The 19,973-nt window shown below is 42.6% G+C and overlaps 1 protein-coding gene across 9 annotated transcripts in view; it reads right to left on the bottom strand.

Moving 5' to 3' along the window:
* TLN2 (talin 2) overlaps positions 1-19,973 on the bottom strand; it is a 440,089-nt gene that overhangs the window by 98,877 nt on the left and 321,239 nt on the right. For all 9 annotated transcript variants that reach the window (XM_073211939.1, XM_073211935.1, XM_073211941.1 and 6 more), the window contains 4 exons: positions 10,555-10,763; positions 9,356-9,475; positions 8,127-8,324; positions 6,944-7,083 (listed from right to left, as the gene is read on the bottom strand). In XM_073211939.1, coding sequence (XP_073068040.1) covers positions 6,944-7,083; positions 8,127-8,324; positions 9,356-9,475; positions 10,555-10,763 — 667 coding nt within the window. The remainder of the gene's footprint in view (positions 1-6,943; positions 7,084-8,126; positions 8,325-9,355; positions 9,476-10,554; positions 10,764-19,973) is intronic.

Raw genomic sequence — 19,973 nt, 5'->3', positions numbered from 1 at the left:
AGACAATCAGCTTAATTATTTGATGAGGAGATACAGTTTTGAATTTTAAATTTAGGGTGATGGGAAGAAAAGCATTCCTGAACTTAAGAATCCTCAAATAGTTTTTGTAAGATTGACTCCAGTGATTTATGTATCCAATATTGTGTTGTGTGTGGCAGCCTTCAAGACATACTTTTGAATGGGCAGACTAGCATTTATCAACAGAAGGTGCAGAGTGCCCTCAACCGTGATGATGTCCGCATGTGGAGAAAATTTCCACATATCACATAAGCTTTCCATTTAGCTAATTTCTTTTTGTGTTTCCTATTTATCTGCATTTTTAAAAAGAAACCTGCTTTTCATATAAGGCTTTTCCCATTAAAAACCAAATGTTTATAACTGGTGAACCCAGAGAATATACAGCTGTGGATTATCTTACTTTTTAAAACTATTTTTTAGATGTGAGAATTTTTAAAATAAAATTTGGGGTAAACCTAGCCACAACAATCAGACAACAGAAAGAAATAAAAGGCATCCAGAGAGGCAAGGAAGAAGTCAAACTGTCCCTGTTGGCAGATGACATGATATTGTACATAAAAAACCCTAAAGAATCCACTCCAAAACTACTAGATCTAATATCTGAATTCCGCAAAGTTGCAGGATACAAAATTAATACAGAGAAATCTGTTACATCCCTATACACTAATGATGAACTAGCAGAAAGAGAAATCAGGAAAACAATTCCATTCACAGTTGCATCAAAAAGAATAAAATACTTAGGAATAAACCTAACCAAGGAAGTGAAATACCTATACCCTGAAAACTATGGGACACTCTTAAGAGAAATTAAAGAGGACACTAAGAAATGGAAATTCATTCCATGCTCTTGGCTAGGAAAAATTAATATTGTCAAAGTGGCCATCCTGCCTAAAGCAATCTACAGATTCAATGCAATCCCTATCAAAATACCTACAGCATTCTTCAATGAATTAGAGCAAATAGTTCTAAACTTCATATGGAATAACAAAAGACCCTGAATAGCCAAAGCAATCCTGAGAAGGAAGAATAAAGCAGGGGGGAATTATGCTCCCTGACTTCAAGCTCTACTACAAAGCCACAGTAATCAAGACAATTTGGTACTGGCACAAAAAGAGACCCATAGACCAGTGGAACAGAATAGAGAGTCCAGATATAAACTCAAGCATATATGGTCAATTAATATACGATAAAAGAGCCATGGATATAGAATGGGGAAATGGTAGCCTCTTCAACAGCTGGTGTTGGCAAAACTGGACAGTTACATGTAAGAGAATGAAGCTGGATTATTGTCTAACCCCGTACACAAAAGTAAACTCAAAATGGATCAAAGACCTGAATGTAAGTCATTAAACCATAAAACTCTTAGAAAAAAATATAGGCAAATATCTATTGGACATAAACACGAGCAACTTCATGAACATATCTCCCCGGGCAAGGGAGACAAAAGCAAAAATGAACAAGTGGGACTATATCAAACTAAAAAGCTTCTGTACAGCAAAGGACACCATCAGTAGAACAAAAAGACATCCTATAGTATGGGAGAATATATTCATAAATGACATATCTGATAAGGGGTTGACATCCAAATCATATAAAGAGTTCATGCACCTCAACAAACAAAAAGAAAATAAGCCAATTAAAAAATGGGCAGAGGAGCTGAACAGATACTTCTCCAAAGAAGAAATTCAGATGGCCAACAGGCACATGAAAAGATGCTCCACATTGCTAGTCATCAGAGAAATACAAATTAAAACCACAGTGAGATATCACCTCACACCAGTTAGGATGGCCACCATCCAAAAGACAAACAACAACAAATGTTAGTGAGGATGTGGAGAAAGGGGAACCCTCCTACACTGCTGGTGGGAATGTAAATTAGTTTAACCATTGTGGAAAACAGTATGGTGGTTCCTCAAAAAACTCAAAATAGAAATACCATTTGGCCCAGGAATTTCACTCCTAGGAATTTACCCTAAGAATGCAGCAGCCCAGTTTGAAAAAGACATATGCACCCCTTTGTTTATTGCAGCACTACATACAACAGCCAAGAAATGGAAGCAACCTAAGTGTCCATCAGTAGATGAATGGATAAAGAAGATGTGGTACATATACACAATGGAATATTATTCAGCCATAAGAAGAAAACAGATTCTACCATTTGCAACAACATGGATGGAGCTAGAGGGTATTATGCTCAGTGAAATAAGCCAGGCAGAGAAAGGCAAGTATCAAATGATTTCACTCATCTGTGGAGTATAAGAACAAAGGAAAAACTGAAGGAACAAAACAGCAGCAGACTCACAGGACCCAAGAATGGACTAACAGTTACCAAAGGGAAAGGGACTGGGGAGGGTGGGTGGGAAGGGAGAGATAAGGGGGAAAATGGGGCGTTACGATTAGCACACATAATGTAGGGGGGGGTGGACATGGGAAAGGCAGTATATACAAAGACAAGTAGTGAGTCTATAGCATCTTACTATGCTGATTGACAGTGACTGTAATGGGGTATGTGTGGGGGACTTGATAATAGGGGAGTCTAGTAACCATAATGTTGTTCAAGTAATTGTACATTAATGATATAAAAAAATAAGGGTCTGTGGTTGGTTCTTTCATAAATGTGCCAGGAAAGCATCGTGTGTCTAAATGAGTCACTTGGGTAATAATGACCCGTGACTGAGGAGCATTATATAGGTGTCATTTATCTTCCTAGCTCATTTTAGAGTCTGCATTACATAGTTTAATAATAAACTAAGTGACCCAGAGGCAAATTGTTATGGTGTAGATTTGACAATGAAAAATAGTATTTTTATGTTTTAAAGTATAAATATTTTTTATAAGAGCACAGAATTGGGGGCAAACCAGAAAGGGCTCTAAGCGAATGGTCCACCAGAATTCTGGGCGCCCATTTAAAGTCATAGCGTATAATATATTCCAAATGTCACTGAATAATATTCATGATACACAACTAAGTAAAATAAACTTTAAAACAGTATAAACAGTATGAGCCCAAAACTGTAAAAAGAAAGTGCATAGAAAAATGACAGAGTGACAGATCAGAAATTGTTAACAGGAGGTGTATAATGTTATTTTTAAAAGCATTTCAGTAAATTTACTAAAAACATTTGAATTAACCGATTTACACTGTCATAACAATATGGCCAAGGTCAGGAGTGTCCTCCCTCTGTTCTACATAAATCCAAATAGGCCTGAACTGTGTAGTCATTTTTATTTTTTACAATTTTTATACAAATTGTTTAGTGTTTAAGAGATAGTAAGTTGATTAAGCCAGAGTTTAGGAGCTCTGAAGGGAGATTTTAAATACATATGGGGTTGGGGTAGGAGTGAGAGAAGAAAATGAACCAATACATGCTTTTAATGATCTATTAAGCACAAATCATCCACTAAGGAGCTTGGAGGGGAAAAAAAGCAACATCAGACACTTCCCTTCCTTAAGGAAGGAAGCGCTAAAGAAGGCAGGAAAGAGCAAACTGATATCCACCCTCTCTAGTCCCTGGCTCCTGCTATGCACAAGGCACAAGGACTACAAAATCATAGAGTTTAAGTCTCTCTAGGAAAGCAGGGTGCTTGCAATCCAGTTGCAGAGGTACGACAATGAGCAGAAAAGATGCAAAGAAGTTGTGCCAAAGGAAGCAGCAATGGGGGGTATGACACCAGACTGCTCTCCAAGCTGCAGAGAGACCAGATACATGCAGGCTTTGCAGGGAGCATGGAAGAAAATTAAAGCCTTGGCCATGGGCAGGGGCTCTACAAGGGAGTGCTCAACATGGACCAAAGCAATTGTAAAAGCCTGAGCAAGAGCCTGATTTGGATTAAGAGAATGTTCTAGGAGGTCCCCAGACCAGAGGCCCAGTTTACATTTTTCTATTTTATAGGATGAAGTGGTACTTGATGGGGTCATCATTTTTCACCATCCCTGGGGACAGGAGGCCCATTTGGCAGGAACCTCAAAGCCCAGGGAAGCCCAGGCAGAGAAGCCAACTGCAAGGACTAGCAAGCCGCAAAAAACCTGGCCTGGGGTTTTCCCAATGCCGGCAGCTGTGGGTGGGAAGTCTTCTCAGCCCAGCAGTCATGACCAGCGTGACTATAGTGAGCAGTGGCTCAGGGCAGGAGCTCAGAGGGGGGACCTCCCTCCTTGTTGCCACCGCAAACTGCCTTCCATTTTCTTGACTAAGTCCAGGCAGCATCAGACCAGTCCTTAGTCAGAGAGAAGGCTGATGAGCCTTTCCAAGACAAGGGCCTCCAGCTCTACCCAGCTTGTCAGAAAAGATCCTGAGTCCCCCAGTCACATGGGAAGAACAGCAAACTGGACATGCACCAGAAAATGCATTCCTCCCCACGAGGCATCAGAAACCAAGGGGTCAGCTTCCTCAAAAGTATCTGAGCTCAGATGCAGAATAAACAACAGAGGAAAAAGATACTCCAGTGCTTTTCCAGAAGTAAGCCTTTTCTTCCCCAAAGTAGGAAGAATCATGGGGGTCACAAAGACCAAAGGATTCAAGTCAGCAGATGCAGGACCAAGCTGGTCCAGGACTAGATCCCCAGTGGCATCCCTGGGGTCTCTGGGGATGTCTACATGAAGGACAGGAAGGGCTTGGCTGTCTCAAGAACAGGGGGCAGTGAGGGGTGAAGACAAGGCAATGAAAATCACATTCCTGTCGCTCAACTCCAAGGGCACTTGTGCACAGGACAGCTGTGGCGCCCGGATAGAATGAGGAGCACACTCTGGTGTGTGCCCTACTCTAACTCCATCAGGGTCATCCCTGTCGTCTTCAGCATGTGCCCAGAGCACAGCGCTGGGCCTCGCCACATCAGGCGGGTGTAAGAATCTGTTTAATGAACAAATGAAATGGCAAGAGAATGAATGAGGGCCCCAGAGCTGAGCAGAGCTGTACCTCCCAAGAGGAGCTTGCCTGACTCACCTGATCTGGCTAGAGCTTCCAGTGGGGAACCACCTCAGGGAGCACAGTTTGTCAACATGTGCCAAGAAGCCAAGGAGGACGTGCCAGCATCTTCTTGCAACAGTTTCATCCTCAGACAGTCATTCCACGTGATGATTTTTAAGTGCTTACTTGGCTATGAAACCATCAGGCTGGGAACTCCCTGTCAGCTGCTGAAAGCCAGGACAGGGACAAAGAAACCTTTGTCACCTAGTTTCCAGGTCCTTTCCTCAGCGCCGCCACCACAGGGCCTCCAGACACTCACGGAGTAGTGACACCATTGACGTTCCTTCAGGGCCTGTGTTTCCTTCCTTATCTGGCTTTCAAAGGCCAATGTATACTCTCCCCTTCTTCCCACAATTAAAAAAAAGGGAACTATGCCCATTCTAGGTTGGAAACTATATTTTTGAAATGATGCAAAAAACTGAAGATAATGAAAAACAACTGAGTTCAGATACCTGGAAACATCCGTTGCCTTATCCAAAAGCTCTTTGTAAAAAAAAAAATAGTGATCAAGAGAGGTTTTTATATCAGAAACAGCTGCTCAGAAGAGAATACATGACCCCTCCCTCCTCATTCCTCACCCCGGGAAGGCCCTCACTCACTTGAAAAATCACAAAGCCTAAGGTGGTGGGGGGATGTGAGGGTATTTTCCCAATCTCCTAGGGGCTTTAGCTATTATTTGAAGCTAAAGTATGGTATCTGGGAATAAATGAAGAAACTCAAAGGTTTCAGGCGAACTGCTCTGAAATTATCTTATCTCCTGGCACCCACCTCCTGCCCAAAAAATAACACTACAAATTAAAAGGGACCAGAGACAGGTTTTAACCATTAGTACCATGATTGTTTATAGATTGAGAACTAAAAAGAACTTAAGGGAGCTGTAGTATACACCCCTATTTTGCAGATGAAGTTTAGATAGGTTGAGCCACTGATCAATGTAACTAAGTTAGTCCAATACTAAAGCTTGGGCTGGAATTCAGGTCTCCTGACTCTGACAACTTAAAAAACAGCCACTTAGCTACCAGGAGAGAGACACATGAAAAAACAAGGAAACAAACAAAACCAAGTTTAAAAAACGTTAAAAAGTAGAATCCAAGATATGTGTTTTAAAAATCACTAATGTGCACATTTTTAAAGTTTCCTAATCAGGCTATATATCTGAATAGGCCTGCATTTAATGTCTCACTGCTATTTGCTTCCCTGTATACAGTGATGTCAAGGAAAGCTAAGAAAACATGCCTATGTGGGATTGCTGATATAAAATCTTCCTGGACTGTCACCCCAGTTTCTCCATATACCAGCATTTCATCACTAGTTATTGAACTAAATTGCCATAGTAGCCCTGGAGCAGAAACTGTATTGCATTATCCACTTGCTCGGGTGAAAACAGGGAAGAAGGACATTGATTTCATCCAAAACTCAGATTCATGTTTTAATATATTTTCAAAAACAACTTACTCCTACTGCCACCCCGACTCAGCCTAGAGCTCTCCTGCACATGACAAATTGAACATGTTTAAATCCACCTGATTATCATTCGTGCCAGGCACAGAGTAAGTGTTCAAGAAATGCTAATTGGCTAGTTGAGTATTGTTTTCTTTTTTATACTCTAGTGATTTTCTGATTCTTTTTTAATGAGCATATTAATACTTTTATAATCTGAAAGATATAACATTAAGAAAATCTATTCAAGCGATCATGTTTATAAATCAATGAGGTCCTTAAGTCTAAGCAAGTTCTCTTGAAAAGGCTGTAAGAGAAGTCAGAATACATCTTCAGGGGGGAAAGCACATGAAAATGAGCCAGTTTAATAAAATATGAGTGTCTGTCACTCTAGACTCTACCTCTGAACAACATAAGGATGGAACAACTTTGCTCAGCACAAGCTGTGGGACATGAGGTGTATCTTTCAAACACAGACATTATTTAACCATACATGAAAGTACATTTTGTTCCAATCTTACCTTGCAGCAGCAGCCAAGAGATTTTTTGCATTGGGAGCTCCTGGATCTACCGAGAGAGACTTGGCAGCTAAGAGCAGCTTGCTGGATGCCATAGAGATATTCTTGAGGTTCCCTATCACTTGGATCTGATCTTCTTTTGTCTGGAAGGTCAAAAGGAGCCAGAATAATTAGGGACAGTCCATTTCTCCCAGGCAGCATTCAGAGACCTAACAGCACCCTGGAATGGAAGCAGGTTATCTGGACAGATTGCATTAAGCCCATTTAGCCTGCAGATTGCTAACTTGTGGAGACACTGCCCAGGGTCTGTCCTTCCCCAGACAAATGCTCAGACTGAGATGCACACAACAGGACAGACATCTATCCCCAAGTGAGTCAGGAAGAGCTGGCTGTGCTGTCTCACAAGTGCAAGTATTAAAAGGGAGGAGGGGAGGAGGGGGGAGAGAGAGAGAGAGAGAGAGAGAGTGAGCACATGCATACAGGCCAGGGCACAGACCATGCCACAATTCCAGCATCTTGCTCAACAATGCTGGAGTTGTTGAGTAGCTCGTACATCTCAGCCTGGCATAAATGACGGGCACCATCCTGATGTTCAGAGCTGACTGCATCCCACAAGGTCCTGACTTGGGAGAGGACCCTGGCTTGCCATTTGAGAAACAACCCTTTGTAGATAACAGAGCAAGAAACACCCTGGGAATCTCTTTTGGGGCGTTCACAGCTCAGGAGAAAACAGTTCTGCAAGCTGACACCAGACTAGTCATGCTCCCTGGTTCTAAATGAGGGGTTTATCTGTTCATCTCAAGGAGGTAAATTGTAATCATTTGACACCCAGTATTAGATACAGTTCCTTCAGATGGGCCCACTGAACCTCAGGTACATGATTTTTCACTGTATCATAACATATTCAAACAATAGGACACAGAGCTGCCCTCCCTCCAAAGAGCATAAGTAACACGATGGATTCTGCTAGAGCATGATGGGAAGTTATCCTGCATCTCCAGAAGCATTTCACACATAAGCTAATAGCGTCTTTGGGAATGCCATTCCTATATGGTCGTGGAGCTTCCTAAGCAGGAAGAGAAGGCAACAGTGTGGCCTGTTGACAGGTTCCCTATTCCTAGTGGCCCAACTGTCCACCCAAATAGAGAGGCAAGGGTCAAGTCCAGTCAGCCACCTCCACACTCACCTGAGCTTGGCCAGCCATCTCAATGCCAGCATCAAGGAATTCATCAAAATCATCACTGAACTTCCCAGAGGCTGCGGCCAGCTCTCCACTCTGGCCCCGGGTGGCATGGACCACTTCCCCAGCAGACTGGTTTAGATCAGCTGCTGCTTGGTTCAGTTCACTCTGGGCTTCCTGGAAAGGCTTTGTGCTTGGAGGTAACTAAAGGAACAGAAGACATAGCCCATGAGAAGTGTTACTGTGCGTGGGAGAAATACAGGAAGGTACTGCGGAGGGTACAAAGACGCTCCAGAGATGCATTTCTGAGTCATCTAGACCAAAAGGCTCTGTGTGGTCTGAGCCCATGTTAAATCTGAACTTCAGCATACACACATGCATTCATTCACTTAAATTTATAACACCTACTTAAGTGTGCGACACAGTGGATTTAAAAATGCTAAGGACAACTATCCCTCAGGGACTGTGGCCTCCTAAGTGGCAGAGCCACGACTCACACCTGGGCCCTCTGACCCTGGGATCTGCCCACTGAACCCCACTCTATTTTGGCTCTCCTAGATGAGAACTCTCAAAGGTTTAGCCTTCTAGAATTAAAAGGCAGATGCTAGTAAACTTCAAATCCTATTCTTCAAAATAGCCACCAATTTTATTTTTCAGTACTCTTTGCTAATAATGTCGCTTTTCTATGCAACGGAAGTGTCAAGAGAAGAACTATAACTATTTGTGAAAAGTTCCAGAGAGTTAGGCTAGACTCTATTAGTCACACCACATTCATTGCTTGCATACCCGGTATGTATGCAGCATACCCCAGGCAGAGCAGAAACAAAGATGAACCCACACCCCCAAAGGGGGTTCACAAAGCAGGAAGAGGAACTGGCCCAAAGGCAAAATTCCTCGGACTACTCACTCTCTCAATAAGTCTTAGACACCCGTGTCCCTCTACTACCTGACTGTCCTTGCCTGAAATGTCCTGATAAGAAGTCGGTGATCACATACCCCTCTTTCCTGTATCAGTGGATGTCAGGAGAGCAAATAACAACATGGGCTCATAAGAAAACTTAAGAAGCTCCACCTGGTAGTTTTCTGATCAGAAAGCAAAAGTAAAGGCAAATTGGGAGGAAAAAACAGGACTCATACAAGAAGGGTTTAACTACCCATGGAGGAGAAAAGACTCCACTCACACCTAAGGTGAGCCCAGGTCCCCAAGCGTCCCTTCCCAATCCAGAGCCTCTCACCGAGTCCACAAGCAGCTTCTTGCTGGACTCCCCAATGCTCTTCAATGCCACATCCACATCCTTCTGCCCAGGGAGGCAATTCACACAGTTATTCAAGGAGTGTGAGACGGCTTTAGCCACCTGCATACACGGAGGGAGAAGAGCTCCATGAGAAAGCAGCTTCCACCGGAATTGCTTCTGCACATGTACTGGGGATGAGCAGTGACAGAATGCAGAGCTGAAAAATATGGGGAAATAATCCGCCAGCATCTACCTGACATTGTTTACTATTAAATCACCTCGTCCAGGCCTCCTGCTGGGGTTAACATCCTGTCTTGGCAAAGTGTCTGACACAGTGATACAGTCCACACGACCTGCTCCCCAGCACCAAGCTAAGTCATGACTGTGAGTCAAACATACAACTCTCCAGCATTATGTCAGGTTCTGAAACAAAGGTACCTCATACTAAGAAATAGAAACAGCTCTTTTCTTGAGAGTCCTGCTGAGGTGGAGCCAGGAGTTGAGTTCTTTGGACCACAGTGAGCCAGGTCTGTGGTTGATTTCTGCTGACCCTCTGGTGCCACTGGCCCCTCCTGCCCCCACCTCACCCCGGCCAAGGGCAGGCAGGAGGCTCTGAGCCCTTCCAGACCAACTGGGAGCTGCCTGCATGCTGCCTTTTAAGGATGCGTGAGGGCTAGTGTTTGCACTCTTTGGCATCCTCAGCTAATGGGTAAGGTCTTTGGAAGTGGGCTGTGTCATTCTTTTTAACACCATCTCCTTTCCATTGCCTAGGTGGTTTCTTACCAACTAGTTTCCTTAGGCAGTCAAAGACTCATCCAAAGAGACAACAGAGTAAGAGTTTAGAACTTTGAGCAGCTAAACCAGCCTTATCTCCCAAGCTAGGAGAGGGACATGCTTAAGCAAACATTGGCCCCAAACAAACACACTACGGCCTGGCTCCTAAAGTTCCAAGGACAGAATTCAATAAAGCCCCCCAACACTCACTGTTGACTTAATTAAGCAGATCTCACATTATGGGGGCTGTTAGGCAAGACTTGCAAAAGTGGGTACTGTGTATGGCCAGCATTAATAGGTCACTTTGGAAGGTTCTAAAAATACCTACTGATTAGGAGTGTTCACACAGGAAAAGGGTGCCCAGGGGGTAACCTGCCAGCACAACTACCTTTATGACGACCACAAACGCCAATGCCGGGCCTCACCTGGGCTAGTCTCTGCTGACTCTCAGCATCTCCAGGCGCAATCAGGGCCTGCTTGGCTTCTTGGATGAGCATGGCTGAGCCCTCCATCACGTCTCGAGCAGAATCTAGCATGGCATGTGCGGCTGCGGGGTCACTCGTAGACGCAGCCACTCCACGGGCAGCCTGGGCCAGTGTTTTCAGAGCCTGGGCCGTCTCTCTAGCAGCCACCCCTGGGGATAAAAGCCCACCAGACTTCCTATTAGGTTCCATCTAAAACCGATACTTTTACTTGGGAGTAAGCCTCTAAACCAGAGCCTCCTAGAAAAGAGAGTACCTTCTGACAGTGCCTGGTACAGATGGGCTCCTTTCATAAAATTTGACCTGCTGTGCTTCTCAAAGTAGTAGTCCCCATTTCTGGCTCTGGGCTGATCCAAGAGAGATGTTATGCTAAATACTCTTTCCCTCTGGCTCCCCTCGCTCCCACTGCCCCCCACACATCCATACATGTACAACACCAACTGCATGGGAGTACGTACATAGACAAGTCATTCAAGTTCACCTTTCTTCCCATTGCTTTTAACAGACATAACTTATGCATAATAAACTGAGCAAGTCTGTGCAGCTCAGCGAATTTTTACATATGTGTACACCCACACGTCTACCATCCAGATGGAAACACAGAACATTCCCATCAGCTGTGCCCAGTCTTGTCAATAGGCTCTCACACCGAAAGAATCACTATGCTAGCTTGTATCACCTTGGACAAGTTTTACCTGTTCTTAAACTCCGTGTTGATGAAAGCACACAGGATGCATTCTCTTGTGTCAGGTTTCTTTCTCTGACCTTAATGTTATGAGATTCTGCCATGGTGTCACAGATCACAGTCCACCCTTTTTCTTGCTATGCAGCATTACACTTTATGAATATGTCAACATTTGTTTAGCCATTCTTCTGTTGATGGACCTTTGGATTGTTTCCTGCTTGGGCTATTATGAATAAAGCTACCAAGAAAGTTCTTGTACATGCATTTAGGTAAACATGTGGAATCATTTGTCTTGGATATAAACTTAGGAGCTGAATTGCTGGGTCATTTAGCTTCAGGGGGAATAAACAACTTTTCCAGAATGGTCTACACTGCACCAGCAATGGATGAGAATTCTGGTTGCTCTATAGCCTTACCAAAACTTGCTACTGTCAGATTCTTTTTATTTCAGCCATTCTGGTGGGGTACAGCTCTATCTCACTGAGGTTTAATTTTTATATCCCTAATAATGATGTTGAGCACCTTTTCATACACTTAATGGCCATTTGGGTATCCTCTTTTGTGAAGTGTCTGTTTATCTTTGAATTCACTTCTAAAGATGATGGGGCTTGGTGATGAACTATGACTATAAACCAGTTCTTAAAAATCATAGCGCCACCTCCCATAGAATGAACAGGAGCCTTCTTACACAGCACTTTAGTAGGGACACTCCCAAGAAGAGGGTCAAGACTGGAAATGCCAGAGCATTTCGGCAACAGCAGAATCTGAGAACCCTGAGAATCACAGACGAGCTGCCCTCAGAGCTCATCTCGTGAGCCATTTCAAAGATGAGGCCCAGTGCTGAGAAATGCCTTGTCCATGCACACGTGTTGGGAGGCAGCACCAGGGTTAGAACTGAGGTTTCTTAACGTCTGGGTCAGATCCTCTGCAGAGAGCTCTTCGAGACAGACAACTATGAGGGGTTCTTGTTAGGACATAGAGCATCTGCATGGGAAAAAAACCCCAAAATCAATTTCTTCCTCCACTGAACTTTGAGCCAACTATTTTCTAAAGGCTTCAACTGGATGGTCTCGGGGTGCCACTGAGTGTGGCCTCGACTAGCTCTTGCTTCAGCTGAGTCGGCAGAGACACAACAGGTGGGCCTCTCCTGACTGAGGATGAGGCCCTGTAATACAATTAAGAGTGTGGAAGGCCCTGGATCCATAAAACAAAGCAACTCTGCAGGGTTGCAGACTTGCTAATCTGTAAATATGTAGCAAATCACACAGCTGGGACATAACTCTACAACCTAATCAGGGCAAATCACAAAGCTGTCAATCTGCCATTTATCATATGGCACTTCCAAACACAGCATGTGGAATGAAAGAATTTTAAGCAAAGTGTTTTTTCATGGCAAAGGAGGAGCCCAGAAGAGAAAATACAAGGATAAATAAAGCTAAGGTGAAGGAGAGAAACACAGTGAATAGAACAGTCATTCCCTTTTATGTTGATGCTTCCGGCACAGGCCGAAGGATGTCCTTGATCAGATGTGGTTAAGACCTCATGTAGCTTTGGCTCTGTAGCTAATTAGATGGGTGGCCTAGACGATTGCCTTTTCCCTCTGAAAATTCTAGGCTGTGATTTCTAGACCTCTCCTCCTAGCTTCCCACTTGTCGTATGGGCCCATGAATCCATTTATATTTGAGCTATGAATTTGGAAGAACAAAACATTTATCATTTGCCATTAGAAAGTCATGGTTATGCAAAAATCATTTATTGAAAAACCTTTTATAGACTCAATTTTTAAAAAAGGCAGAAGCCAGAAGAACTGACGTCCAAAAAGTCTAGTGTGGATAAAATGAGAGTTCCTGTGGCCAGGATTCTCACCTGGCCATGGTTGTCTAGCTCACTGCACACCTGTGGGCAATACACGGCAGTTGACTCTATAAAAAGAGCTCCGCCCAGTGCTCTGGGTGCAACACGGTGGCAGGGCTTTAAGGCTGCAGGAGAGCAGAGCAGAGGCTGGAGTGGTGGTAGCACCGAGGACAGAGGCCCAGAGGACAGCTGTGCAGGATGATAGTGCAGAGAGGCCCAGAGGATGGCTGTGTGGACAGAGAAGCCCAGAAGCAGAGACTGGCTTGCTGCATACAGACTCACTCTGAGTGAATGGGATTCTAGTGACTGACCTGCCACCTGGAAATAAAGTTGGGTATAACCCTTTCACCCCAAAGAACATTTTGCTGTCAATAGCTTTGGTCACACTGAAGCCATAGCAAACTTACCCGGGGCTGAAACCCACTGGCAAGACATCTAGGCTTGTCCATCCCATGTGTTTTCTGCCATGGACTCACTATGAAATCTCAAGGCACATGGAGGATCCTCTTTGGAGAGATCAGGCTTCCCAGAAAGAGGAAGCCACACCACATTCAAAAGGATGAAATAAGGCCACCAGAGGCCAGGGAGCTCAATGAACACCCAAAGTTGTACATACTGAGTTCACAGCAACAGTCTCAATGGTAACAGTGAGGACCACCAGGGTCAGGTCTCCAAGCAAACGCCACCCATGAGAAACTGTTCCTGCAGTCAGGTGTGCACTACAACACCAGAACGCCAGTGGGAGATACTACGGCAGAGTACTGTTTCAATGATGACAATCCTTTGAATACAAAGATTACTTTCAAAGTATTCTTGCCATCTGGATCTTAAATTACATTCAGTAACAGAGTCTTAAGAAGACACATAAGTGACATGAAATACAGTGAAGTTCTTTGTAATAGTAGCTATTTTTTATCAGAATTCATGTAGATTGTGTGTAGACAGCATTAGAACACATAGCAAAATCGCAGAGTAAAAACCAGGTGTGACATAGATTTTTAATCTGTCCCAAAGGATCTGAAAAGGCGTCTGTATTCAGCCAAGCAGAAAATGTATTTTGAATACAGCACTGGCCAAACAAAAACACACCTGTGTTAGAATCTAGCCCAAAGCAGCTAATGTATAACTTCTGAATATCCCACACCCCTCAGGACAAGGAAACAGACCCAGGCAGAAGCTGCTACACTTTCCCTGCTTCCCATCCATTCTTCAGCTTTCCTTAAATTGCCTTCAACAAGGAGAGCAGCAACCTTGTTTTTCCTAAAGCCAAAGGATGCTTCTCGCTCTCAGGTGACTTTCTGGGCTGCAACTACCTCTCTGGCTCTAGATAGATCCTTTCTCCTAGCTGCATGTTCTCATTTTTTTCAAAGACTTCTATCGCTCACTCAGCCTTCTTCTTAAATATTTGGGTTCCTAAAGGCAGATAACCTTTTACCCATTCTACCACTCCCCTTAGGCAAACCCATGTTACCTCCAGTTTCAGTCTTATTTTATTGAACATTTAAAAATATTTATTTCCAGCCCAGACTTCCGTACTGAGTTCCAGAGGCAAGAATCTAGCTGCCTACCAGTATTTCTTGCAGGAACTTCCAATTGAACACATTTAAAGTTGAAACCGGCATCCCTCAATTCCAGCCCTCAACACTGTGCCAATGGGCCTGCTTCTATCAGTGCTCACAGAACTCTTTCAGCTATCAGGCTGACCCTTAGAGTTGCCCATGTTACTTTCCTTACTCTCATCCCTGCAAATTTCTAACCAGTCACCAACAACTGTCAGGGTTCTATTTCTTTAATCCATTCCTTACACAAATGAATGAAACAACCTTCTCACTGGTCTCCCTGCCTCCAACTCTGCTTCTCTCCAACTTATCTGCACAGGAGAGGAAGGGCGACCTATATAAAAGGCAATCTCAACTGTATCCGTCGACGAAAACTCATCAGTATGTTCACATGCTCTTAGGTTAACTTTCAAATTATTTAAATCGGCTCATGAGGCCTTTTAGAATGTGACCCTAGCCTACTTGCCAGCCTTACTGTCTTACTCCTCACCTCCTTAGCTTTTACTTGAACCTTTCTCAAATCACTTGCTCAGCCTTCTTTCTTTCACCTTTGGGACTTCATCTATGCTGTTCCCACTTCTACGACCATCTATGCAATGTCTGCCAAAACTAAATGGTGCTACTTCCAGGCAGTTTTTCACATGCCAATTACACAGTCGGCCATCCTGGATATTGTGCAACTTGTGATGCAACTTGGAAAGCAGCATTTCCTCTGTTGCAGAGGCATTTCATTATCTACACAAGATCTGGCAAGATGTCAGGAATGTGTAGAAATTTTGGAACTTAAATCTCTTATATACCTTGTGCCTTGTAAGAATTTATGTATCTTTTTCCTTCTTGAATGCTAAATCAGTGCTAACCAATCCTTAAAACCCTGATAAGGTGTTAAATCTGCCCTGAAAATTTCCCTTACCCTCCCATTAGACTGGAACTGTCCATTCTTACATTGCAGCTACTATATTATACTATGCTGTAACTCCTTTTGTGGCCCACTGTACTCTATTTCAAAGCAATAAATATACAAAGGAATAAATATAAAAATCTGAGAGGACTTTGGTTGTAGGAATGGCAGAATAACTTATTGCAGATCAACTCTCCCCTGAAAGTTAACTATAAACATTGGAAAAAAATATACTGAACACCTGTTTGAAGGCCCCATAGAGAAGGCCCCAAAGCACTAAAGGTAAAGAGGCCCAAGATCTTGAACAGAAGGAAAGTACAGAAATAGAGGAAAATGTTGCTTTCCCTCTCAAGGCATCTCTTCATTGGTAAACTGTTGCCCAGAGGCTAAGAAACTGAGCAAAGCTTCCTGAAATCTTACAGGGCTGGGAAGACAAAAAAGCATCGTTCTGAGCCCAAGAAACAGAATAGAGCCCTGTTAAACACCACAGATGTCCAGATGGGATGTCCAAAGGGCTATACCCTAAAACGGGAGCTGCAAATAGACTTCACACTTCCCAATCAGCTCAGTGGCTGCTCATACTGTGGTGATCCACCCCTGTGTTCAACACCTGCCAGAAGCACAGGATACCCTTCTGTTGGAAGGAAACAGTCCAGAGCCTCAAATTATGTCTGCAATTTAAAATACCAATGTCTAGTGTCAAATTTAAAAATATTAGAAACACCAGGAGATAAAACCAATGGCTGAAAATCAAGAGGAGAACAATGACAATAAAAACAGGCCCATAGATGATCCAGGCAGTGGGGTTACTGGACCAGGACTTTAAACAGCTTGTGGTGAACATGTTGAGGAAATTAGATGAGAAGAGACAGAACTTCAGCAGAGACATGGAAACTGTAAGAAAACTATCAAATGACTAATCTAAAACAGAAAGATACCACATTTAAAATCAATTCAATAGAAAGGGTTGAAAGTAGAATAGACACAGATAAAGAGGAATAGTGAGGTACAGACTGATGAAAGAAAATACTGAGACTAAAGCAAGGAGAAGAAAAATCATGGCAAATATAGGAAAGAGCCCAGAAAACACACAAAACTGAAAATGTCTAACATACGGGATAACGACTCACCAGAGAGTAAACAGAGGAAAAAAATGGTACAGGAGCAATATTTCAAGACACAATGATTGAGAATTTTCCAAAATTGACATAGGACGGAAAATTCTATTTTCAAGGAGTACTACAACCCAAAGGAGGATAATAGGCAATAAAACTCCTCTATGCACATTGCTTGAAAAGACTGAAAAAATTCAAAAAGTAGAGGGAAAAATGAAGCCACATTACCTTTAGAAGAGTAAACTGACAGCTGACTTCACAGTAAAAATAAAGGGAGCAAGAATGGGATAACAGCTTCAAAATGCTGGAAGAAAACAAATGCCAACCTAAAATTTTACAGTAAGTGAAATTAGCCAAATAAATGCTAAACAAAGGCACTTTTAGACAAAAACTGAAATAATTTTTGACTAATAAACTCACACGAAAGGAAATAATGAAGGGAGTTCCTTCAGCAGGAAGGAAATAATCCCAGGTGGAAGCACATGGAGATGGAGGAAGGAATGGCAAACAATGGCAAGGGTAAATACGGGGTGAATCTAAGGGAATGCTGACTATAAGAAACAATATGGAGACTCTACTGAGAAGATTAAAATATACATAGAATTAAAACACAACAATGATGAATGAATTGTAAGATAAGTAAATGAAGTTCAAGTGTCCTTAGATGCTTGCATTGTTCAGGAAGAGGTAAACATACTAACTTATATTAGACTTTAAAACAAATCATAAAAGAATAGTCAATGAACATATAACTAACAAGTTAAGGGGAGAGGGAGAGAATTTAGCAAATACATATGAATCTGAAAAAGGCAAGAAAGGAGAGAAAAAGGAACCTAGAAGAGATGAGATACAGAAAGCAAAGAATAAGAAAATAGATTCAAGCACCAATATATCAGTAATTACATTACATGTAAATCAATCAAATACGCCAACTGAAAGAGAATGATTGTCATGTCAACCCCTCCCTCTGCAAAATAACACACATGATATTCACAAAATACACATTAAATATAGCCTACAGAAAAGCTGACAATGGGAAAAGATATATCATGTGCCCTATAACAAACACAAAGGCTTTCATGCAGAAAATAAAACAGTATTAAGAGAATTGGAAAATCTGAGTGGAGGAACATATGATACTCACAGATTAGGAGACTTAATGTAAAAATGCCAATTATCCCCAAACTGATTTAATGTAACTCCAAATAAAAAAACAGACAGGTATTTTGGGGGTAGAAACTAACAGAGTGATTCTAGAATTCATGTGGAAATGCAAAGGGCCATAAATAGTCAACACTACTTGAGGAAGAACAACAAAGTTGGAAGACTTACATCACCAGCTACTAACATAGTACAAAACAGCAGTAATTAGGAAAGTATGGTACGAAGGTAGAGTAAGCAATTAATTCAATGGGAAAGAATAGATCAGAAACTCAATCACACATGTTTATGTTCACTTAATTCATAACAAAGTGGCATAAAAAACCACTGGGGAAAAGACGATCACTTCAATAAGTGATGGAGAGTCAAATAGGTATTCACAAAGAAAAACTAAACAAGGCCCCTGCTCACGCAGATACAAAGCTCAGATCCAGACAGACCATGTTGACCAGACAGTCAACAAAGCTTCTAATGCAACAAGGGAGAGTGTCTTCATGATCTTGAAGAGGCTAAAACTTAAAAGGACACAAAAAGTACTTACCATAAAGGAAAAGAATTGTAACTTGTGCTACATTAAAATCCTAAAAAACACATCCATCAAAAAACATCTTTGAAAGTGAAAAGGTAAGCCATACAATAAAGGAAATACACAGAATGATGAAGAATCCCTACAAATGAGAAAAACATAACTCAAGTTTCAAAAATTGAGCAAAAAGTCATGAACAGTGTGGATAAAATGAAGGTTCCTGTGGCCAGGATTCTCACCTAGCCCTGGTTGGCTCGCTCACTACACACATGTGGGCAATGCATCGTTGTTGACTCTAAAAGAGCCCTGCCCAGTGCTCTGGGTGACACGGTGGCATGGCTGCAAGGCTGCCAGGAGAGCAGAGGTTGGAGTGGTGGCAGCGCTGAGGACAGAGGCCCAGAGGACGGCTGTGTGGGCAGAATGGCCCAGAGGCAGAGACCAGCTTGCTCTGAGTGAACAAGATTTTAGTGACTGACCTGCCACTGTGGAAATGAAGCTGGGTATAAACCCTTTCACCCCAAGAACGTTCTACTGTCATTTCTTTGGTCACACTGAATCCATAGTGAACTTGCCTGGGGCTGAAATCCATTGGCAATACAGGCTCTCATGGGCTGACAATACAACGTGGTGGCAAGGATGTAAACAACTGGAACTTTAATGTACTGCCAGAAGGAGTGTGGCTGAACAGATGCCCAGCCTATGACCCAGCGATTCCATGTCTAGGTATAGATCTAGAAAATGCTTAGTTATGTTCACTAAGCAGCATGTTTTAGAATTGTTCATAGCCGTGTTATTGGGAAACAACCCAAATACCCATCAATAGTGTAAAGAGTACGTATATTGACACTACAGGAGCAAAGGAACTACTGCCACAAAGCCTAGATGAGCCTCACAGGCATAACGCTGGCAAAATCAGCTAAGACACAGATGGACACATACTGCATGATTCATTATTCATGGTTCAAGAACCGGCAAAATTAACCTATCCTGTTAGAAATCATGGGTGTTTACCTCAGGAGGAGATGACAGGGGATATAAGTGATGGAGGGAGCATACGTGGTATGCTGAAAATGTTCCAGTATTGATCTTGGTGGTAGTTTTTGGATGCATTCAACTTGTGATAATGCATAACACGTTTAGGACTTGTGTTATCTTCTGGATGTATATTATAGAAATTCAATAATAATGAATTTGCAAAAAATAATCAAGCAGTACTACTGTAGAACAAAAACAACAATTCATGCAATCACTCCTCCCCACCAGATTCCTACTCCTAGAGCCATTCAGTTAAGCTTCCTTCTGATATATTTCATATTTCTGAAATATAATGAAACTTCTGATGTTTCCAATTTAGATAGCTACAGACTTCCTATTATGTCTACTTCCTGCAAGGATGTGAATTCTTTCTTATATAACCTGGCACTTTTTTTCTAGAGCTGATAATTGCACAGTCTGTTTCTTACATAGACTCCTAGAAAAGGTGTCGCCTGCCTTCAGGGGTACCTGGCGTCTCCAACACCCAAACCCTCGCAGGGTTTTGCAGCACAAGTCAGCTCGTTTC

The sequence above is a fragment of the Manis javanica genome, chromosome 8 (genome assembly GCF_040802235.1).
Source record: "Manis javanica isolate MJ-LG chromosome 8, MJ_LKY, whole genome shotgun sequence".
Classification (NCBI taxonomy): Eukaryota; Metazoa; Chordata; class Mammalia; order Pholidota; family Manidae; genus Manis; species Manis javanica.
This window is presented reverse-complemented; position numbering and strand designations above follow the sequence as displayed.